Genomic DNA, 19,650 nt, shown 5'->3' on the forward strand with positions numbered 1-19,650 from the left:
CAGACTGGAATGACAGACCCTGGGAGGAGCAGAATTGTTCTGGGACTGGAATGACAAGTCCCAGAGTGCAATGACAGCCCCTCAGAGCTGAATCTGTGCTCTGGGAAGGAATGACTGGTTGCACAATGGAATGACAGCCCCTGGGAGTAGCAGAAGTTTTCTTGGACTGGAATGACTGCCCCAGAGTGGAGTGACAGCCCCTAGGAATAGAACCTGTGCTCAGAGACTGGAATGACAGGTCAAAGAGTGGAACGACTGCTCCTGGGAATAGGGTCAGGGCTCTGGGACTGGAATGACACACCCTGTCATTCCACACCCACTGCCATTCCAGTCCCAGTCCACTGATTCTTCTCCCAGGGACTGTCATTCTACTCTGGGGCCTGTGTTGATAGATCAAGATGGGTAGCTGTGTTTGTCTGTAGCAGTAGAAAAAAGCAAGAGTCCAGTAGCACCTATAAGACTAACAAAATTTGTGGTAGGGTATGAGGTTTCATGAGCCACAGCTTCACTATTGCACTTTTTTTGTGTTGTAATGCATTTCAATGGAGCCCATGCAAGTAAATTGGCATTCCTGGCTCCCATTTTCTCCAATGAGCCTTCAAGCCTCTCCCATTATTTCCAATGGGCAATCCTGTCATTTCTTTCCCCCTCCCCAGCTGGCATCAATTCTACTTCTCACCTTTCCTCAGGCTTTGGGGGGGGGGCTGCTTTTGGTGGAAAGAAGGGCTGGTTGTGCATGCACTGCCACAGAGGAAGGAGGAAGTGGGGTGAGACACACGCAATTCCCTTTCAGTCCCTGTGTGACAAGTAGGAGCAAATCACTATTGTTGGGTTTAAAGTTGTTGTTTTAAATTCTATTACTCCCCCCGCTTCTCTCTTTTGTTCTCCCTCCCCCTTGCTGTTCTCTGATCTCAATGCTGCTCCCCCTTCACTCCAGCAGAGCAGAGCCCTGCACTGTCCCCCCCTCTTTATCACCTTCCTTCTCTCATTCCCTAGTTTCCATATATCACCCCACCTTCCCCCTCTCCCCCAATAGTTTATTTCAATATTTATACACCACATGCTTAGCTGTCAGCTGCCATTCACTTCAAACCCAAGGGTTGGGGAGAAGGATGAGCATGGAGGGTAGTTCCCAAAAGGGATCTCTGACAAAGGTGATCAATATTTTAAGGCTTGGAGAGGGTCCGAGATAAAGAGAAAACATCTCTCTCCTCCAAGCAGGCCCTGTAAGAGAAGCCCTCCTTCTACTGCCAAGAGTCTCTGGGTTCAGAGAGAGGTGGGAAGAAAGAGAGAGGGAAACTTTTTTACACACAGACAGACAAAAGGAGGTGTGCTCAAAACTTCAATGCAAGTTGCTGTTTCTGCTCACAAAATAGATTTTTGGCTCACAATAAGAAAAACAAAGATTGTCGTTATTCTCACACTTATTTAAAAATTAAAATTTAAATTAAGAAATAAAAATTAAATTTAAAATGTAAAAAGTTTCAAGTTTTGTGTTTTTCATTTTCCCTACATTTCTTCTGTTTTTTAAAATGGGTTAGTGGTGGCGGGGAGTAGGTATCTCACTTCAGGTGCCAGAAACCCTGGCACCAGCCCTGCCTGCTGGGGATTCAACTTGGGATCTTCTGTATGCAAAGCTACTGAGCCATATTCCATCTGTTTCCTGAAGCCTCCTTTTCTCCTTCTAGTGCCCTTGATGCCTCTTTTCCTGCTGGTGACCAGCCATGGTTCTTCAACATTGTCTGTGCAGTGGAAGGCCCCTGCTGGGCAAAGGGACAGCTATATGGTCTCTGTCCTTGAAGAAGGCCCTGCAGCTACCAGAACTCACATTCCCATGGAAAAAGCCAACACTAATATCACTCTTGTGGGGTTGACACCAGGAACGTGCTACCTCATTGCAGTGTGGTCTCTGGCTGGACCATACAACTCAGCTTCCCAGAACAGCACAGGTTGCACAGGTAAGTTCAAACCTGGATTGGAGTGTTGCATCTTTGATGACAGTCAGATAGGCTTTCAGCATATCTGCTATGCATCATATGTATTTTGTTTTGGTGCCTCTGAGTGAGTGCAGAGAGTACCAGAACTGTGTAGACCTGTTGCTAACTGCTTATCTTCCAGGCAAGGTGTTTTGGTTTTGAGTTCCTGCAGAAGCCTGGGAATGTGATTTTGGATCCACTACAGAGACTGAACCGAGCTCCTCTTCTCCCCCCTCCCTTCTTCCCAGGCAGTGCGTGCCAAAACTCCTAACTGCCTCTTCTTTCTGCTGGGGCAGGAGGACACTATCCTATAACTGATCTAACTTTCCCACCTTTAATCATTCCAGTGAATCCCCTTGTTACAGCATCTTGCTACTGGTATTTACCTTAATAAAACATCTTTAACTCATACACTGGAGTGATGCAGTGAAGTGTTTGGGGTATTACCTGGCAAGACCTGACAATGACAGAATATTTGTCTAAATAACATCCAAGCCATGGGAGAAATTGAAAGGAAGTCCCATTGTGTAGACTCATGGTGCTGTATTGGATCAAGACTGATGCCAATGGACAGAACAGGCTTTTCTGGAGATGTACTTGTTGTGTTTGAATCAACCCAACTGTCTTTTCCCCACAGCTCCTGCAGCACCTGTGAACCTGACCCTGAGGAACACTGGCAGCTCTTCTGTGCTGTACACAGCCTGGTCAGAGGCCCCAGGGGGCAAAGACTACTACCGGCTTATCCTATATTACTTGGTGTCTCCAGGCACAGAGAGAGCTCAAGTTGTGGGTCCAGGTACCCAGGATTTCATCTGGACAGGTTTGCCATCAGGCAGCCAATTTGCTGTACAGGTTGTCACAGTGAAAGGCCAAACTGAGGCCCCCTCATCCATCACCACTGAGTGGACATGTGAGTCTGAATGGTCTTAATTGTCCTTCCAGAATCTGGGGATGGGCCTATTTATGCCTGCAATTTCTTTCCAATTCTGTAATGGCCCTGGTCCGCCTCCCCTCTTTATTCCTTGCCCTGGCAGCCTACTTCTGGCTGTGCCATTCCCTCAATCTAGGTACCCATAGGCTTGCCCCGTTCATGTTCCTCTCCATAGGATGAACAAAAGGTTGCTGACCCATGTGCTGTTGAGGTATTGCTAGCCTCGACTATAACTGGAACATCTCGCCTCATTAGAGCGAAAGAGATTGGGGGGGAGGGGACAAGCGAAAGGGCTTGGTCATACTACAGATCACTTCCTTTGCATGAGAGTATGCTTACATATGTGAATAGTTGCACAGACATTGGTTCATATAAAGTGTGCCTGTGAACCGAAGCCCTACCCGTGTATTCTCCCTGAAACAGGAGTGCATGCTGTTGTCAGTTTCTAACTAACACACCCACTCTTGCCTACATGCAAACAGATGTCCTCCCAACACAAGACCACTTCTATGCCACAAGATCCAGGGTGAGTGAAGGGATTGTAAGACGGCTTCCTATGTTAGAGTACTGTGTTCTCCTTGGCCTTGAGAGTGTTTTAGCCTTGAGTTTGGTTTTGCTGTCATGCCACAACAGAGAACAAGAAGTTGTGTTGATCCAGGATGGGTTGGGCCAGGTTCCCCCCGCTCCTCACCCCGAGAAGCCATTTATCACATCTATACTTTAGGCCTACTTGAAAGCTGCTATTTAGTTATTTTAAGCAATTATACCCTACCTTTCTACTAATAATGGTACACAAGGTAGCTTACCAAAAAAAAGTAATAAGTATTTGGGTCTGGCATGAGCCCAAACCACTCTTTTTTTTTCTTTGAGGCACTGCCAGAAAACTGAGGGAACAATCTGGTAGTGGTCCTCCCTACAGACTCCAGATGGTCCTTTATTGTCATGGCTGCTGTTTCTTTAGTGGCTGAGATAACTTTGATGGATTCTGCCGCTATCCATGTAGGTGCTGAATATGGAGTAGGGGAAAGGTGGCTTCTTTGCTAGGCCACAGTTCTTAAAGTGGCCTCACCTAAGGGCTGGGAGGGAGACAGCAAGCAACAGTTTTCAACATAGCAGTTTTTTATGTAAGCACTTCCTGTTTCACAGCTCCTCTACCAGCTACCTCTGTGCAAATGTGGAATGAGAGGCAGCCAGGCAGGTTGCAAGTAGCTTGGACACCAGCCTCCGGCAGACTGCACGGCTACGAGTTGAACTTGTACTGCTCAAGATGTCGCACCACAGCAGCACAAGACTTCGTGGGCAGAGATGCCACCAATTTCACCTTCTCAGGGCTGACCCCGGGAACCCGATACTGGTTTGAGATCAGCTCCCTGTCAGGCCCCTACAGGGCTTCAGCAGGAAACATCAGTGATTGGACAAGTGAGTGGAACAGGCTGGCACTGGTCATTTGTAACAACGAGGAAGAAAAAAGGAAAGTCCCCACAAACTCAACCCAAACAAGCAGGGGAACAAAACAGAGGGTATTTATTATAAATATGCACAAATGTAGATTAAAAACAAGTTTAAAACATAAGGCCTGAATGGCAGGCTATATGTGTATGCTAAAACGTGCTAAATCTTGTGTTTTAAACTTGTTTTTAAACTTGTGTTTTAAACTTGTTTTTAATCTACATTTGTGCACATTTATAATAAATACTTTCTAATATATATATTTTTAGGTTGTTACTTAACCCCTCTATTTTGTTCCACTGGTCATTTGTACCTGCATGTCTGCTTTGTCATCCAGCAAAGCTTCTCTGAAATCACAGCCTGAGAGTTCAAACCAGATAGGATGTTGCTATCAGCCAAGGAAAAAGTGACACACTCTGGTATGGCTGATGTGAAACACTGAGTCTTGCTAGCTGTTTTAATCAGCTGGTTCATGGTTGCTATAGCTGTTACTATTACACACCACAGATGAGTCTGGTGCTTTGCAAATAAAAAGATTGGTCCTGCCTCAAGGAGTTTAAAGCCTAAATTTTAACAGTGGGGAAGGACACAAGGGAAGGGGGAAGAAACAAGGGATGAATATGACTTTGTAAAAGCTTCATAGGACCCAACAGAACATGACTCTGGAACTCCAGATATAGATCCAGAGGAGTTAGCCGTGTTAGTCTGTAGTAGCAAAATCGAAAAGAGTCCAGTAGCACCTTTAAGACTAACCAACTTTACTGTAGCATAAGCTTTCGAGAACCACAGTTCTCTGAATCTGACGAAGAGAATTGTGATTCTCAAAAGCTTATGCTACAGTAAAGTTGATTAGTCTTAAAGGTGCTACTGGACTCTGAACTCCAGATATGTAATTGGCTCTAAAAGATAGTCATAAGGAATCCAATCTAGATTGGGCCACAGGGCAAGTGGGAGCATAACTTCCCCAATCACTTGCCATTTCCCCAGTCAAGAATGTCTTCTGGGTTGCTTTAAGCCACAGTAGAGGCAAAATACCAGTATTGTGCCTGACCTTTTCTCCGCTACCAGAGCTAACAGCTTCCTAGGAGAGTCATTTGCACTGACTTAGCTGTAGGTATTTGATTTTTCAAGTATAAATATTTTTTAAAAACTTTTAATGTTACCTGTATAAACAAAATTCAGACTGTTATTTGTGCAATATAATTTATGCCATTATCTTCAGCACTTAGGAAAAGTTATCAATGTTGTTTTAGGTGGTATTCTTTCCTGCTATCTATTTCTTTGCCATTTCTGTCACTATGTATTCCTTTGTCATTTCTTATATCACATTTTGTTCCTTTGTGCAAACACCAGGGTACAAAATAGACTTAATTGTAAAAGATTGAGACCTGGTGGTTAAATGAATAATTTAAAATGTAGTTAATTTAAAAAGCAGGATTTTGAGAAAGGGTTTTCATGAACAAATAGAACAACGTGCCATTATGAAGCAGGTCAGCCAGGCAGCCACGTGCAGGACTGGCAGGAATATGGTAAACTTCAGTAAAAAGCTTCTCCTGCTTCTCCTTCATCATTCCTAAATCCTCCTTGCATTGGAGGAGTGTGGCAGGATTCGAGGCTCCAAGATCTTCATAGTCCTTCTCTATGACTAGATGATTTTTTTACACACAAGATACATTATGTACAAATCTGTTTATTAACAAGAATACATATAGCATTAAGGTTTTGTTTTTTACTTAGAACTGTATCAAGTAAATTATACGAGCTATGCTACTAGGCGAGCAATGCCTATGACTTCCATTTTCTCTTCTGATGTCATTGTCTTCTTAGGTCCTCTGCCTCCTCACACGGTGATTTTGTCGAACAAAGGGCATTCTGATCAACTGAGTGCTTCCTGGGAATCTCCTGCAGGAGACCAGACAGGCTATAGACTGACTTTATACTATGCTGAATCAGGCACTGTGGCAGCCAAGAAATATATACAAAAGGGGGTCACAAATTTCACCTTCTTAGGCCTGCTCCCTGGAACTAAATACTTGCTTGAAGTTTCTTCCTTGGCAGGGCCATACCAGATATCAGCAAGGAATGTCAGTGACTGGACATGTGAGTACGATTCCCTTTTTGGGTCTTTTGGGTTTGTCTGCACAGAAATTTGCATGAGAACCTATGTACTCTTTCAGTTGCATGTGGAGTTCAGGTACTTCACTGCAGAGTCCCATACCCTGCCTTTAAAGAAATCACATACTGAATGTAGGACCCACTGAATAGTTGTGCTTTGTGAAAAAAGAGCACATGAGCAAGGAGATGGGGAGACACTAGCCTTTTGTATGGTCTTCCCTCCCCAACTCCAATTGGGTCATAGAAAGACAGCTTCTTTCTCAATGCACATTGAGGGTCAAGACCATCCTTGGTGAAGCCTTAGGAGATGGCACTGGGAAAGAGATTTCCCATCTGTGTAGGCATATTGAGGAGATGGCTCTGACCTGGATAGCCCAGGCAAGCCTCATCTCATCACATCTCGGAAGCTAAGCTGGGTCAGCCTTGGTTAATAATTGTATGGGAGACCCCCTGGGAAGACCAGAGTTGCTATGCAGAGGCAAACGATGGCAAACCAACTCTGTTAGTCTCTTGCCTTGAAAACCTCAGCAGGGTCCTCACAAGTCAGCTGATCTCCATTTAAAAGCCACAGGGTTGGGAAAGTCTCCTGCCTGAGACTCTAGAATGTTTCTACCAGTCAAGGCCAACAACAAAACTTAGAAGGACCACTAGATAATATATGGCAGCTTTTGATTTGCTCCCCCCCCACCCACCCATGCACACTTCAGTCCTGACAGTTTTGACAAGTGGATCACCCTCTCCTTCTTTGTTTTTATACCGTAGACCCTTTGGTTCCTAGGAAGCTCTCCATGGTGGTTGAGAAGAGCAACCCTTCACTCTCTGTGTCCTGGGTGAAACCTTTTAGCAAGCCAGAGCGCTGCCAGCTGCAGCTGTGGCATCCCGGCAACAGCACCATTCTACAGAATCACACCTTGGCCCCATGGCAGATCCAGCACGTTTTCCAGGACTTGATTCCAGGAAGGAATTACTCTGTATCTCTCAGCTGTATTTCTGGGCCATATAAGAGCAGTTCTGAGACTGTGGTAATGCCAATAGGTATGTTCTCATCCTGGGCGAGGGGGGTATGGAAACTCAGTGAAGGGAGGAGCTGTTTTATTTATTTATTTATTTAAAACACATACACGCCATTTGAGGGATGGATAACTCACTGAAAATATCGATACAGTGTGCAACAGCAATAAAAAAAGGCCAACGCTGTGCTGGGGATTATTAGGAAGGGAATTGAAAACAAATCAGCTAGTATCATAATGCCCCTGTATAAATCAATGGTATGGCCTCATTTGGAATAATGTGTACAAGTCACCACACCTCAAAAAAAGATATTATAGCGCTGGGAAAAGTGCAGAAAAGGGCAACTAGAATGATTAAAGGGATGGAACACTTCCCCTATGAAGAAAGGTTAAAGCACTGGGGGCTCTTTAGCTTGGAGAAACGACGACTGAGGGGTGGCATGATAGAGGTTTACAAGATTATGCATGGGATAGAGAAGGTAGAGAAAGAAGTATTATTTTTCCTTTCTCACAATACAAGAACTTGTGGGCACTCAATGAAATTGCTGAGCAGTCGGGTTAGAATGGATAAAAGGAAGTACTTCCTCACCCAAAGGGTGATTAACACATGGAATTCACTGCCTCAGGAAGTGGTGGCAGCTTTAAGCATAGACAGCTTCAAGAGGAGATTGGATAAATATATGGAGCAGAGGTCCATCAGTGGCTATTAGCCACAAGGTCTAGGGCAGTGATGCTCTGTATTCTTGGTGTTTGGGGGGGCAGTCAGTGGGAGGGCTTCTAGTGTCCCTTCTCCACTGCCAGACCTCCTGAGGACACCTGGTTTTTGGCCACTGTGTGACAGAGTGTTGGACTGGATGGGCCATAGGCCTGATCCAACATGGCTTCTCTTATGTTCTTATGATGTGGAATGGTATGGTATAGCCCAAACCTATCAGATCTTGGAAGCTAAGCAGAGCTGATCACTACGAAAGATTCTGTGGAGGAAAGTGATGGCAAACCACCTCTGCTTCCCACTTGCCTTGAAAGCCCCTTCCTGGGATGACCATAAGTCAGTTGTGACTTGATGGTACATACATGCATACATGCTACTTCTTCAGAGATCTGATCGAGGTGACTCACAACATAAAAGATAAATCCATAAAACAGAAACTCATTAAAAGTAACAGCCATTATAAACCAGTAAGTAAAACCAAGAAGCATAGAAGCATAAAACTGTCGCATTTTTCCACCATTCCAGGATGCTTCCGTTTGTTTTTGAACTTTGGATTGCAGCATTTTTATGGTTCCGCTTTCCAGATGACCCAGGCAGGCCTTTTATTTCAACTGCTAGTCACTGAATAAGGCTATGACAGGCCCGTATACCAAAGAGAAAAGGAGGCTGGGTCAAACGCTGGGTCCCGGTGTACTAGTTTCAAAGCTAAGCAAAGGCCCATGTTGCTTGTTCTGTGTAAGTGACAGACTACAGCAGAGTCTGTAACCCATGGTTAGCTCCCACCCAATTGTCCAAATACTTTTACATTCTTTACCATGCCCTCTTCCATGACTCAGGTCTGAAAGAGAAAAAAAACACATTTTAAATCCCTAGATGCCCTAATAAGGCTTTTAGGAGTAGCCCTGTATGGAGCTGAATAGTTATTTCAAAATTCTCAAGTGCCCAACTCATATTTCAATATGCATGTGCTACCAGGCATCTGGGATTCCTGGAACCTTGTTTGTTTCTGGGTTTGAGTCTCTGCTAAATTATGTGTCAAGAACAAAGTGGCATGGAGTAGCCAAGAAATGAGTGCAAGCTTCTATGTTCTGTGTGTGTGTTGTAGAGATTGCTAAGCTCCATCCAGTTCAGGCCTACTCAGTTCAGTTTGTCTTGCCCTTCTAGAGCTCGCTGGGGTGAAGAACATACAATGTTTCCCTGATGTCACCAGTTTTTTTCTGAACTGGACCATCCCTGAAGGCGATATTAAGGCTTATGAGCTAACAGTGGAGATGTTTCCAAGAAGAGTCGTCCATCAGCCTGTACTTCATCTGGCTGTTTCCAGGGCTGAAGAAACTCTGGAAGACCTCACCCCAGACTCTTCATATCAAATCCTCATTAATGCTGTTGGCAGGAATGGTGTGAGAAGTCCAGCTGTGACAGCAATCTGCAACACGTCTGTGGAAGGTACATACCTGCCATTGTCTCATAGACTTCTGAGTAGGATAGCAGGATTTGAATCCAGTGCGCCTTAAAGACCAACAAGATTTTCAGGATGTAAACTTTTGAGAGCCAGAGCTCCTTCTTGAGACACAAGAATAGGAGTTTGTCAGTCCAGTTGGTTAAAAACATGCACTGCAAAACGGGAGAGTTCTTAGAGAAAGGGCTGCTTGGTAACATGTAGGGTAGTGTGATAGATATCACACAGCTGCTGCAATGTTGTGGCTAAGGCTGTGAGCCACAAAGTCCTTGGCTGAGTTCTTTCCTTAGCTAAGAATTCAGTAGGTGGCCTTTGGCAAGCTGCTATTCTCTCCATATCATGGTCCTATTTACAATGTGGAGACAAATAATACTGGCCTACCAAACAGGTCTGTTTTTGGAATACTGTACTGTGAAACCCATGGATTCATTTATTCATTTACTCTTCATCTACAAAGGGGTTCTGAGGCAGCTCTCAATATGGGCATTGAATGATGAAGAGAAACAGAAACAAAAATTAAAAGCAAACAGAATAGCCATAAAATCAAACAGAATAACAGTTAAAAATGATAATAAAAGAGCTAAACCAGCAATACAACATCACTAAAATGGCAAAATTATGGTCATGAACAATTCCAGAGCTGTAGCAACCTCTACAGGTGATATTTTTTACCTTCTGACTTTCTATTGTAGTTCTTCCCCCTCCTGTGAGAGCAGATATCCCACAATTTGATGCCAGCTCCCGAATCATCATCTCCCCCAATATGTTCAGTGAGGAGAATGGACTCATAGAATATTATGGAGTTGTTGTCACCACCAATGAATCTTGTAAGTGTCTTTGGTAACATATGCCATGCTGATCAGAGAATCCATGCTGCCCCAGTTGTAATTACATTGCAGTGCCTCTCTCTGACTCTCCAGTGTTGAGACCTACCCAAGATATCATCTTCCGCACATGGTATGACCACTATTATGGGCAAGAAGACTCTTATTTAGCTGTGTTGGTGCCAAACCCCTTTCATCTTAACGAGAGTACCAGTCCCAAGGCCTGGCCAGTGACACTGGGTTCAGAGGAATGCAGCCACTTCCGAAAAACCTGCAATGGAAAACTGAAGCCAGACACACAGTACAGGTAAGGCATACAAATGGCCTTGTTGAACAATGCTAAAGGTCCAGTGGTCTAGGGCTCTGTGGGGTACAACGGGTACAATATTTGCTGCTCTGAGGTATAGCAACTTCCTGTGAGAAGCACGAGAAGATGTCAGTGATGTGGACTAACCTTATTCCCCATTGGCTTTATGGACTGTTGTATAACTATTTCAGCTCAGCTGACAATGTGATGTAGGAATAAAACTAAAAGTTTAGGCAGAAAAGTGGAGCATTTGTGTGGTAATGTTGGTAGGACATGGCTTTCTCATTCTTCAGTTTTGTCCTGCTGTAGGTTCAGTATTGCTGCTTTCACCAGATATAGTCAGCGGTCTCCTAAAGTATCATTCACAGCCTTCTCGGGTAAGATTGTTTCTCTATTTTGGATTGTTTGCCAGATAAATTGGCCCTCTCATTTTTTGACCAGTTCACTAAGACCTTCTTCCATTGGAGAATATATGAAGCATCAAGATTAACACATTAATCAGTGATTAAGGAATTCTTTTAAGTAATTGATGGATGCATATATATATGCATATATATATGCATATATATATATATATATATATATATATATATATATATATATATATATATATATATATATATATATATATATATATATATATATATATATGCATCCATCAATTACTTAAAAGAATTCCTTAATCACTGATTAATGGTTAATCTTGATGCTTCCTAAGGGATGTGTGGGAAGGATCCTGTGTGCGAGAGATATTGTCATATTAAAGATTTTTTTTCCCCCTGAGGAAAAGATACCTCATCTCTTCTCAATGTTTTGGATTCCAGCGGCAGATGCCTCAGTGGACTCTGTTATGTTATCTGCTCCAATTATGGCTGGAATCATCATGGGATTCCTCCTGACAATCACGGCAATTGCTGGGTTGGTCTACATGAAGCATTTGAAGTCAAGGAGGTAAGGAAAGTTGCAAGTGGTGCTGCTACGAAAGAAGCAGTACAGTGTGGGATTTTCATCTTGTGAGTTGGGCCTTGGAAGTGGCTAAAGAAACTTTCAAGTAAATCTAGAGGAGAGAAATAAATGGTCAGCATAGAATCTTCTGTTGTGAATTGCTCTGAAGTACACCATATGCAAGAGGAGGTGAGAAAGTATATTATGTAAATTATCTAAATAACAACCCCTGAGCAATGCAGATTGAATACCATGATCAAGAATTGCTACTTAGGAGAAAGCCATGCAGGTTGAAAAAAACTATTCTATGGGCCTGAATGATGTTTAACTGTGTATGCACATAATTTAAGAGTGAAGCTACATGTCATGAGGAAAATAAGCCCATGTTTCACTTTGTCATTGCAATCCCATGTTCTCCTTGTAATAGCAAAACCAGGTACCAGGGAGGATCAGCAGGCAGGGATGTTTAACCCTTCCATCACCCACTGGTTCTTCCTTGCAAGCTCTCCTCCATTTGAGTTGTCTTGGCAAGCACAGGGAACGTTTGCTGAAATGTTGTATAATTGCACTGCTAGAAGAGGGAAGGGTCTGCAGTGAATCAGATGCTTCGCTTCTTCAACAAAAGTAACATTTTGTGTGTCTTGCTTTCAGAAAGGAAAAGGGTAACATGGCACAAGAAATGGCTACATACAGCTTGAGGTGAGTGAAGGTACTCTTCTGCCCCCCCCTGCTTGTTCAAGGATGCCATCTGAGAGCCAAGCTACAAGTGATGAATTACACTTGCCATTCACTTGCGCTCCACTTGATCAAGTGGAGCGCAAGTGAATGGCAAGTGAACAGGGAGGAACACACGTGAGTCTGTTCACTTGCCAGGAAAGTGTAATTCGTCACTTGTAGCTTAGCTCTGACACAGGCTTCAAGGCATGTTATTTGAGAAAGTAGTAGCAGATGTAGCTAAATGATCAGCAGGAAAGTGTTATTACATGAGTCTCTATGTTCAGCTGGCTCTCATATAATGAACTCCTGTCTTTAAGTGCACTTGGCCCATTAAAGGGAAATCTTAGTGCTTTGCATTATTTACAACAGTTAGAGTGTTGTTTACTTGCTTGTCCCAGAAAGTGACACACAGTATTTTGTGAACTTTTTGTTTCAGTATCTGACTACATGATCCCTTTCCTGTGAAAGAAATGAAGCCAATATCTATTTTAAATTCCCAGTTTAAGAGCTATTCTGAATAGAGACTGAATTATTTTGAGGGCCACTATGACAATTTATGATGCTGATTTAGCTTCTTTTGCAAACAAATATTTATACATAATCTGAGACTATCAGAAAGGAATGGGAATTTTGCCCGGTTTGTAGTATTGTGACTTCTTAGCATCTTCATTCTGCCTAGAAGATTCCTGCTCAATACTTGCATGGGTTTACTGCTCTCTCTGCTGTGTATTTTTATTCCTTGCAGAAATATCCACCGGCCAATCCCCATACAAAGTTTCAGGCAGTATTACGATGCAAGGGCAGCAAACTCCAATCATGGATTCTTTCAAGATTTTGAGGTAATTGCCCTCCCTTCTTCTAAGTCAAATTTGGTCCAGGCTGCTATGTAGCTGTAATCAGATGACATTATTATCATCTGCAGTTTGTTCCATAAGTTGTCCAGAGACATAAAATAACTACCTCCGGAATGTTTGTCAGAGCCATGACAGAGACAACAAAATCTGCTCAACCTCAGTAAAGGTCTAAAGCATCCTCCTTCTTTTAGTTTTGGTACTGGGTGTCAGTAAACATTATGACTTGGAAGGAAGAGGCCTTCTATCTTCCATGTAATATGTGCATATTTCATAGAGCCCCAAACTGCTTGTATACACTCAATTTGATCAGTGAAAAGAAAAGAGGAATAGAAAAGTTGGCTCAAAAGCTCATTTAAATAGTTTTGACAGGGAATTTTGAAGAACAATAGGAGTTTGGTTTCAAACAATCATTGATGACGGTCTCCAATGGACTGTCCTAAAATCCTTGTAGTGGGCTTATATTAACTAGCTCCAGCTAAACACTGGCTTAAAAGAGCTCTCTGATATTAGGTAGCTAATACATTTGCATGCTTAATCTTAAGTGAGAGAGTTATTTGCCATAGTAGGGAATGAGTAAAAGGTATAAGCAGATTGCTTCCATGGGAGAAAGCACCAGCCTTTCAAACAGCACCAGATTTGAGGTAGAGGTTTAGGTTCTAGTTGTTCTTTTAACTATGGACACAATCCATCAATTAGCTTCCCACTTGGGTAGCTTAAAGGTATCTGTTTCATATTTACCCAATGTAGTTTTATCATAATGGGACCTGGCTCAAGTTGTCTTAGGAGACTGTGACAGTGGTCATGCTAAGAAAGAATTTTCCCTTGTGTCCTGCAGGAGCTGAAAGAAGTGGGGAAAGAGCAACCAAAAACAGAAGCTGAACTTCCTGACAACATCTCCAAGAACCGATACCCCCATGTCCTGCCTTGTAAGATCTGGCTGTAGCCATGTATGGCTGACTTGCTATTCCCAGTGTTTCCCTATTTGAGATTTAACAAGATCCACCAGGCAAGGGAGTTAGTCCTAGCCCACCAGCAGGAGGTTTAAAAGATTCCCAATGCATCATCCCTCTGATAAATTTCTCCTGGTATTGCCCTACATTATACCAACAATTCTGTTTCACGTGATCTCTTATTTAGGTCAGATATATTGAGTTCTGTACTTTGGTCTGAGTCCCTGGCCTCTCTAGATACCATTCCACAGCAAAGAGCTGCACAGGGATGCTGTGTAAACAGCTTCTGGCTTCAAATAAAATGAATAAATTAAGTAAAATTAATCATCTTAAATAAAATTGAGTAAAATTAATCATTTAACACAATACCAGGGTTGCTTTGTTTACCTGGGAAGACAATAACAGTGAGCAAAAAGCTGGCAGTCAAGCAGGGGGCAAGGGGGCATTGCCGCAGTAGCTGAAACTGGCATCAATGCATAGCAAACTAGATTTCTACTCAGTTAGCAGTGACAGAGGAAAATGCTGGTGGGGAAGTATTCCAAGAATACCACAGGTCTATGGCAGGTAAGTTAAACAACATGTTGAGGACTGCTATTCTTGGCAGGGTAGAGGCAAGTTCTACCAAGAATTTTGATTGATGGTTTGAGTCTGAAGGATCTCAAAATGTAAAACTTTGTCATAATGAATGCCTGAAAATGGAGGAGGGTCTTTAAGTCAGCACACAGAAAAGGTGTCAAGCAGTTGCAAAATCTGGATGGCAGAGGGACTGCATTGCTGCTGGAACATGTTGTAGGCCATATGTTAAATCTGGAGTCTTGTATAGGACGTTGTTTTGGAAAGCTATGGGAGAGCTATGGGTGAAGAGGCTACTGTATCTCCCGTGTAACGGACACCACAGCCTCACAGTTTTAATCTGAATTGACTTAAGTTATGATTTTGCTGTTGCTATCACAAATGGCTTGGAGAGTCCTTTGTGGAGGGAAAAGTGAGGTAAAAATAAGTTAAATATGTACATACATAGGTCATCATTCATTTCCAGGCTCTGTAAGCAGCCAACATGCTAATTTATATATCGTTTTGCCTGAACAGAGGGTCTGGAAAGAATGTTTAAATATAAGTGACAGAAGGGAGTTGACAATGACAGTTGAACAGTTTTTAACTGTGATGGTGTGTGTTTTTGAGGACATCTACATAGAGAGGAATACTCAGAATTTATCTAGAGTGGATTGAGATTTATGTGAGCAAGTATAGTTGATTTATATGAAGAACTGGACTATCTCCATTCATCTAGGATTTCTGAAGAGAAACTTGAAGAACAACTGAGGGGCTGATGTGTGTAATCTGCATATTGCCTGTATCAAAGAACAGAGTTGGCTATTAATAGTGTAACAAATTAAGACTGAGATATGGATCATATACACACACATCTATATTGTATCCTTCATCTCTCTGTGGAATAGACATTCTCATTGTTTGTGACTCTTTTTTTACCATTCATTTGGCCTGTTTTCCTTCTTATTAATTTCATGTTTAATTGCATATTTACTTAGGTTCCCCCCTTTTTTCTTATTGATTTAAGAACCTTTTCTGCAGATCAAGGATGTGGTTACTTATTGTTATACTGAAGGCTGATTTCCATATGGGTATCCCTTTAGGTCAGTTAACACCCCTTCCGCCAGGACTATTTCAGGTCAGAAAAATGGTGTAAGTGGAAGGCTGAGGTCCTTTCTCCATGCATGCTGCAGTCGCTATTTGAATTGGGCACCGTGCATGTGAGAACTGAGGAGCTTCCACATGTGACTGCTACACAGAAAACAGGTTAGGGAACCTGAAGCCACGCTCTGTACTCTGTAATGTGGAGATCGGTTAACAGTTAATTCAAATAACTTGTTTGTGTTGCAAGATTATTTCAGTATATGTGTGACAACAGCCAGAGCTTTAAACTTGGGCTGCAGTGTCATTCTAACCTCACATTCAACCTTGACCCAGTTGGCTGCTACTCATTATATGGCATCAGAGTTACACAACACTAATAACATGGATAGCTGTGTTTGCTATTTTTTTTTCAACTGTATTCCGCTAACATACAATTCTTGGGGTTTTTTTAGTAGAAAATGACTACTTTCTGGTTTCATTGCAGATGATTACACCCGTGTAAAGCTGAGCCTGCTGGATGGGGAGCCCCACTCTGACTATATCAATGCCAACTTTGTGCCAGTGAGTTCAAGGGTACCACTTCAGTCTGAAAAGCACCTCATAGGTAGCAGCATTATGTTAGAACCTGTGTAGTAGCCCTGTATTCATAATTTATATATGTGCAGTGCCATCATACATGGGTAATAGCCCTGTTCTCTGAGGAGTGAGTTTGCAGGTGTTATCCCTGCCTACATCTTACATGGGTTAGTGCCTATATATGTACACAGCCTCTGTCCCGTGACTGGAAATATTTGAAAAACAGAGTCTCAGTCACAGGAAAAGATCTTACTTATGTACACTTTGTAACTATGTAGACAATGAGCCCATGTGAAGAAAATACCTGTTAGGGAGCAGCTTGGTTGCAAACAAGAGGTGGGACTAAAGGCCCTTGCTTCTATGCCTCCTCTGAGCACATTGAGCCTTTACATTCAAATGTTGCCTATATAGGACTACAGAGAATTCCTCATGAAGCAGCATCCCTGTGGTAGAAAACTCCAGGATACTGGACACATGGCTGTTGAACAGATTGAATAGAATAGGTGGAATTTCTAAAAGAAAATGGTCAGAGATGGGGGAACATGAGGAGCAAGAAAATACCCAGCACTGGGAGAATAGAATATCCTATGGGGTGTGTTTGTGTATGGGGTGTGCATGTGGGTGTTCACAGACTCTGGAGGTTGTTCTGGATGTAGATACTCTTTGCTGAGTTTTTCTCTTAGTCTAAATTCACATTAGTCTGTCTCCTGGTGAAGACCGATGTAGTATAAAAAGAGAACTTACAGCATGTCCCTCAGCCACATGACAAGACAGGCTTCACAAGTTTCATAATAACTATACCTATCAATAAATCAAATGCTTTCTCAGCAGTCAGTCTCATCCTTCTTTCCATGCTTTAGCTGGGTCATCTGCCCTTTTTATTTTTAAAAGCACCCAAATAATGTTCATGCTTTTATGCACTCATACCTGTCCTTGCTAATTTAACAAAAAGAAATCTGTCCTAAGAGTGCAAACTTGCTGCAGGGATGAGAGGGACTTTTTGATGACATCATAGCAGGCCAGCCAATCATTACTATGCACAGCCACCTTTTGCTTCCATCTTGAAGAACTGTTCTTTTTTTCAGAGCCTGGCCATGGACAAGAATGGGCATATTGGAATGAAAGCAGTGATAGTGCTTCCAAATTGGCCCTGCTGCTCTAAAATGTTACATTTGTCTTTACTTTCCCTTTCCTCTTTCTCCTCCTGCTATTTACAGCTGCATGTTAAAGAGCTTGGATGTATCCCTCGTGCCTCTCTGGCAATTTACCCAGGTAATGGCTAAAAACCATATTTTTATGTGAGTGCATGCAGTACTAATGTTGGCATGTACTTGCCTGCACATGTGTACATTATACATGGAATGTGCATGTAGCACTTTCTTTTTGCATACCTGTGTAAGAGCACTATGCTTAATTTTCAGATCTGCTAAGCCTGGAAACAGATCTCCTTAGCACAGGACTGATCTGGCTCAGAATATGTGGCTGGCTGGCCACTATTGGGAACAGAATATTGGACTAAATGGCCTTGGTCTGATCCAGCAAAATAATTCTTATGCTCTTATGGGTGAGCATTACATGGCAATAGCAGGCAAGGCAGATCTTTCTTTTGACAAATAATTGCCTCACCACATCTTGAAGATGGATGTTAAATAGGGCAGATGAGAAGATATTTTTGTCGCAGTTTCAGTGGGAAATTTTTGTTTTATGCTCAAGATCCAATATTTTTGGCTAGCAAGAACTTATCTCATTAACTAGTGAGTACTGGTACAGGGAAGGGTGCAGAGAATAACTTGCCTCCCTCTAGAGAATGAAACCTGGTTCCCTTGTTTGAGCCATTTGAACAGTTTCACTAAACTATTCCACGAACTGTATAGGAACATCTTCTGAAAGACCCCTTCTTCATTTGTCTGCATATGGTACACTATAGCATGTGTAATTGGGATTAACCCTTCTGAGTATGTGTGTGTGAATGGTATAAATGTGAATTGGTGCGTGGAGGATTCTACCATGGAGCTGTAGGTTAAGTTACAGATTCCTTCCTGCTTAATTCTAAGTCTTTGAATACCTGGCATTCTTCCCCTTGAGGAATATGACCTCACCTAGGAAAGCTAGTGGGTCTCTCCTCTGTTCTAAAAAAGCCTACACAGTATGCTAAGCCATAAATTCTCAAGTACTTTGAAGGGGGAAATCTACTTTATCTCCGTGGTATTTTCCTGCTATTCACTGTGTGTTATGCTGAATGGTATGTGTAGCATATAGACTGTGGAAGCAGTACGGAATTTGAGTCTTTTATTTCATATTTCTCTTCCACTAGTAGAAGAGCTAAAACTCACTGCTTAAAAAAATGGAAAAAGAGAAGCAAAGAACTCCCAGAACATAATCTGACAGAATCCAAGCAGCTAAGCAATGAAGATCACTATTGTTAGTCATTTATTACATGATAGAAAAGAGTCCAGTAGCACCTTTAAGACTAACCAACTTTACTGTAGCATAAGCTTTTGAGAACCACAGTTCTCTTCATCAGATGCATGGAGGGTAAGAAGAAACTGGTCAGATATATAGGTGGAGAGGGAAGGGGAGAGTAGATGTAATCAGTGGCTTCTGATAATGGGGTCAGTTTGCTTCTGATAATGAAATCAGTTACTTCTGATAATGAGATAACCATTCATAGTCTCTATTCAATCCAAGCCCGACTGAGTCAAATTTACATATGAATTCCAATTCAGCAGCTTCCCATTGGATTCTGTTTTTGAAATGTTTCTGTTGAACTACAGTGACCTTTAAGTCCTTGATGGAATGTCCTGATAGATTGAAGTGTTCTCCCACTGGTTTCTGGATGTTGCCATTTTTAATGTCAGATTTGTGTCCATTTATTCTTTTGCGCAGAGGTTGGCTGGTTTGTCCAATGTACAGAGCAGATGGACATTGTTGGCACATGAGGGCATATATCACATTGGAGGATGAGCAGCTGTAAGAGCCAGAGATAGTGTAGTTAATGCCATTGGGTCCTGTAATTGTATTTCCTGACTAGATATGAGGGCAGAGCTGGCATCTGGGTCTGTTGCAGGGTCTGGTAACTGTGCTGGTGACTCTGCTAGCCGATTCATGGTTGTAAGTGAGAAGTTGTTTAAGGTTGGGGGGCTGTCTGTAGGCAAGGAGAGGTCTTCCA

At 42.5% G+C, this 19,650-nt stretch overlaps 1 protein-coding gene across 2 annotated transcripts in view; it reads left to right on the plus strand.

The window, feature by feature from the left end:
• LOC129331276 (receptor-type tyrosine-protein phosphatase V-like) overlaps positions 1-19,650 on the plus strand; it is a 72,543-nt gene that overhangs the window by 20,846 nt on the left and 32,047 nt on the right. For both annotated transcript variants that reach the window (XM_054981728.1, XM_054981729.1), the window contains exons 11-24: positions 1,689-1,958; positions 2,614-2,886; positions 4,054-4,326; positions 6,184-6,456; positions 7,234-7,506; positions 9,358-9,639; positions 10,345-10,479; positions 10,573-10,783; positions 11,093-11,160; positions 11,608-11,734; positions 12,380-12,427; positions 13,191-13,284; positions 14,135-14,225; positions 16,390-16,466. In XM_054981728.1, the coding sequence (XP_054837703.1) occupies positions 1,689-1,958; positions 2,614-2,886; positions 4,054-4,326; positions 6,184-6,456; positions 7,234-7,506; positions 9,358-9,639; positions 10,345-10,479; positions 10,573-10,783; positions 11,093-11,160; positions 11,608-11,734; positions 12,380-12,427; positions 13,191-13,284; positions 14,135-14,225; positions 16,390-16,466 (2,495 nt within the window). The remainder of the gene's footprint in view (positions 1-1,688; positions 1,959-2,613; positions 2,887-4,053; positions 4,327-6,183; positions 6,457-7,233; positions 7,507-9,357; positions 9,640-10,344; positions 10,480-10,572; positions 10,784-11,092; positions 11,161-11,607; positions 11,735-12,379; positions 12,428-13,190; positions 13,285-14,134; positions 14,226-16,389; positions 16,467-19,650) is intronic.

The sequence above is a fragment of the Eublepharis macularius genome, chromosome 5 (genome assembly GCF_028583425.1).
Source record: "Eublepharis macularius isolate TG4126 chromosome 5, MPM_Emac_v1.0, whole genome shotgun sequence".
Classification (NCBI taxonomy): domain Eukaryota; kingdom Metazoa; phylum Chordata; class Lepidosauria; order Squamata; family Eublepharidae; genus Eublepharis; species Eublepharis macularius.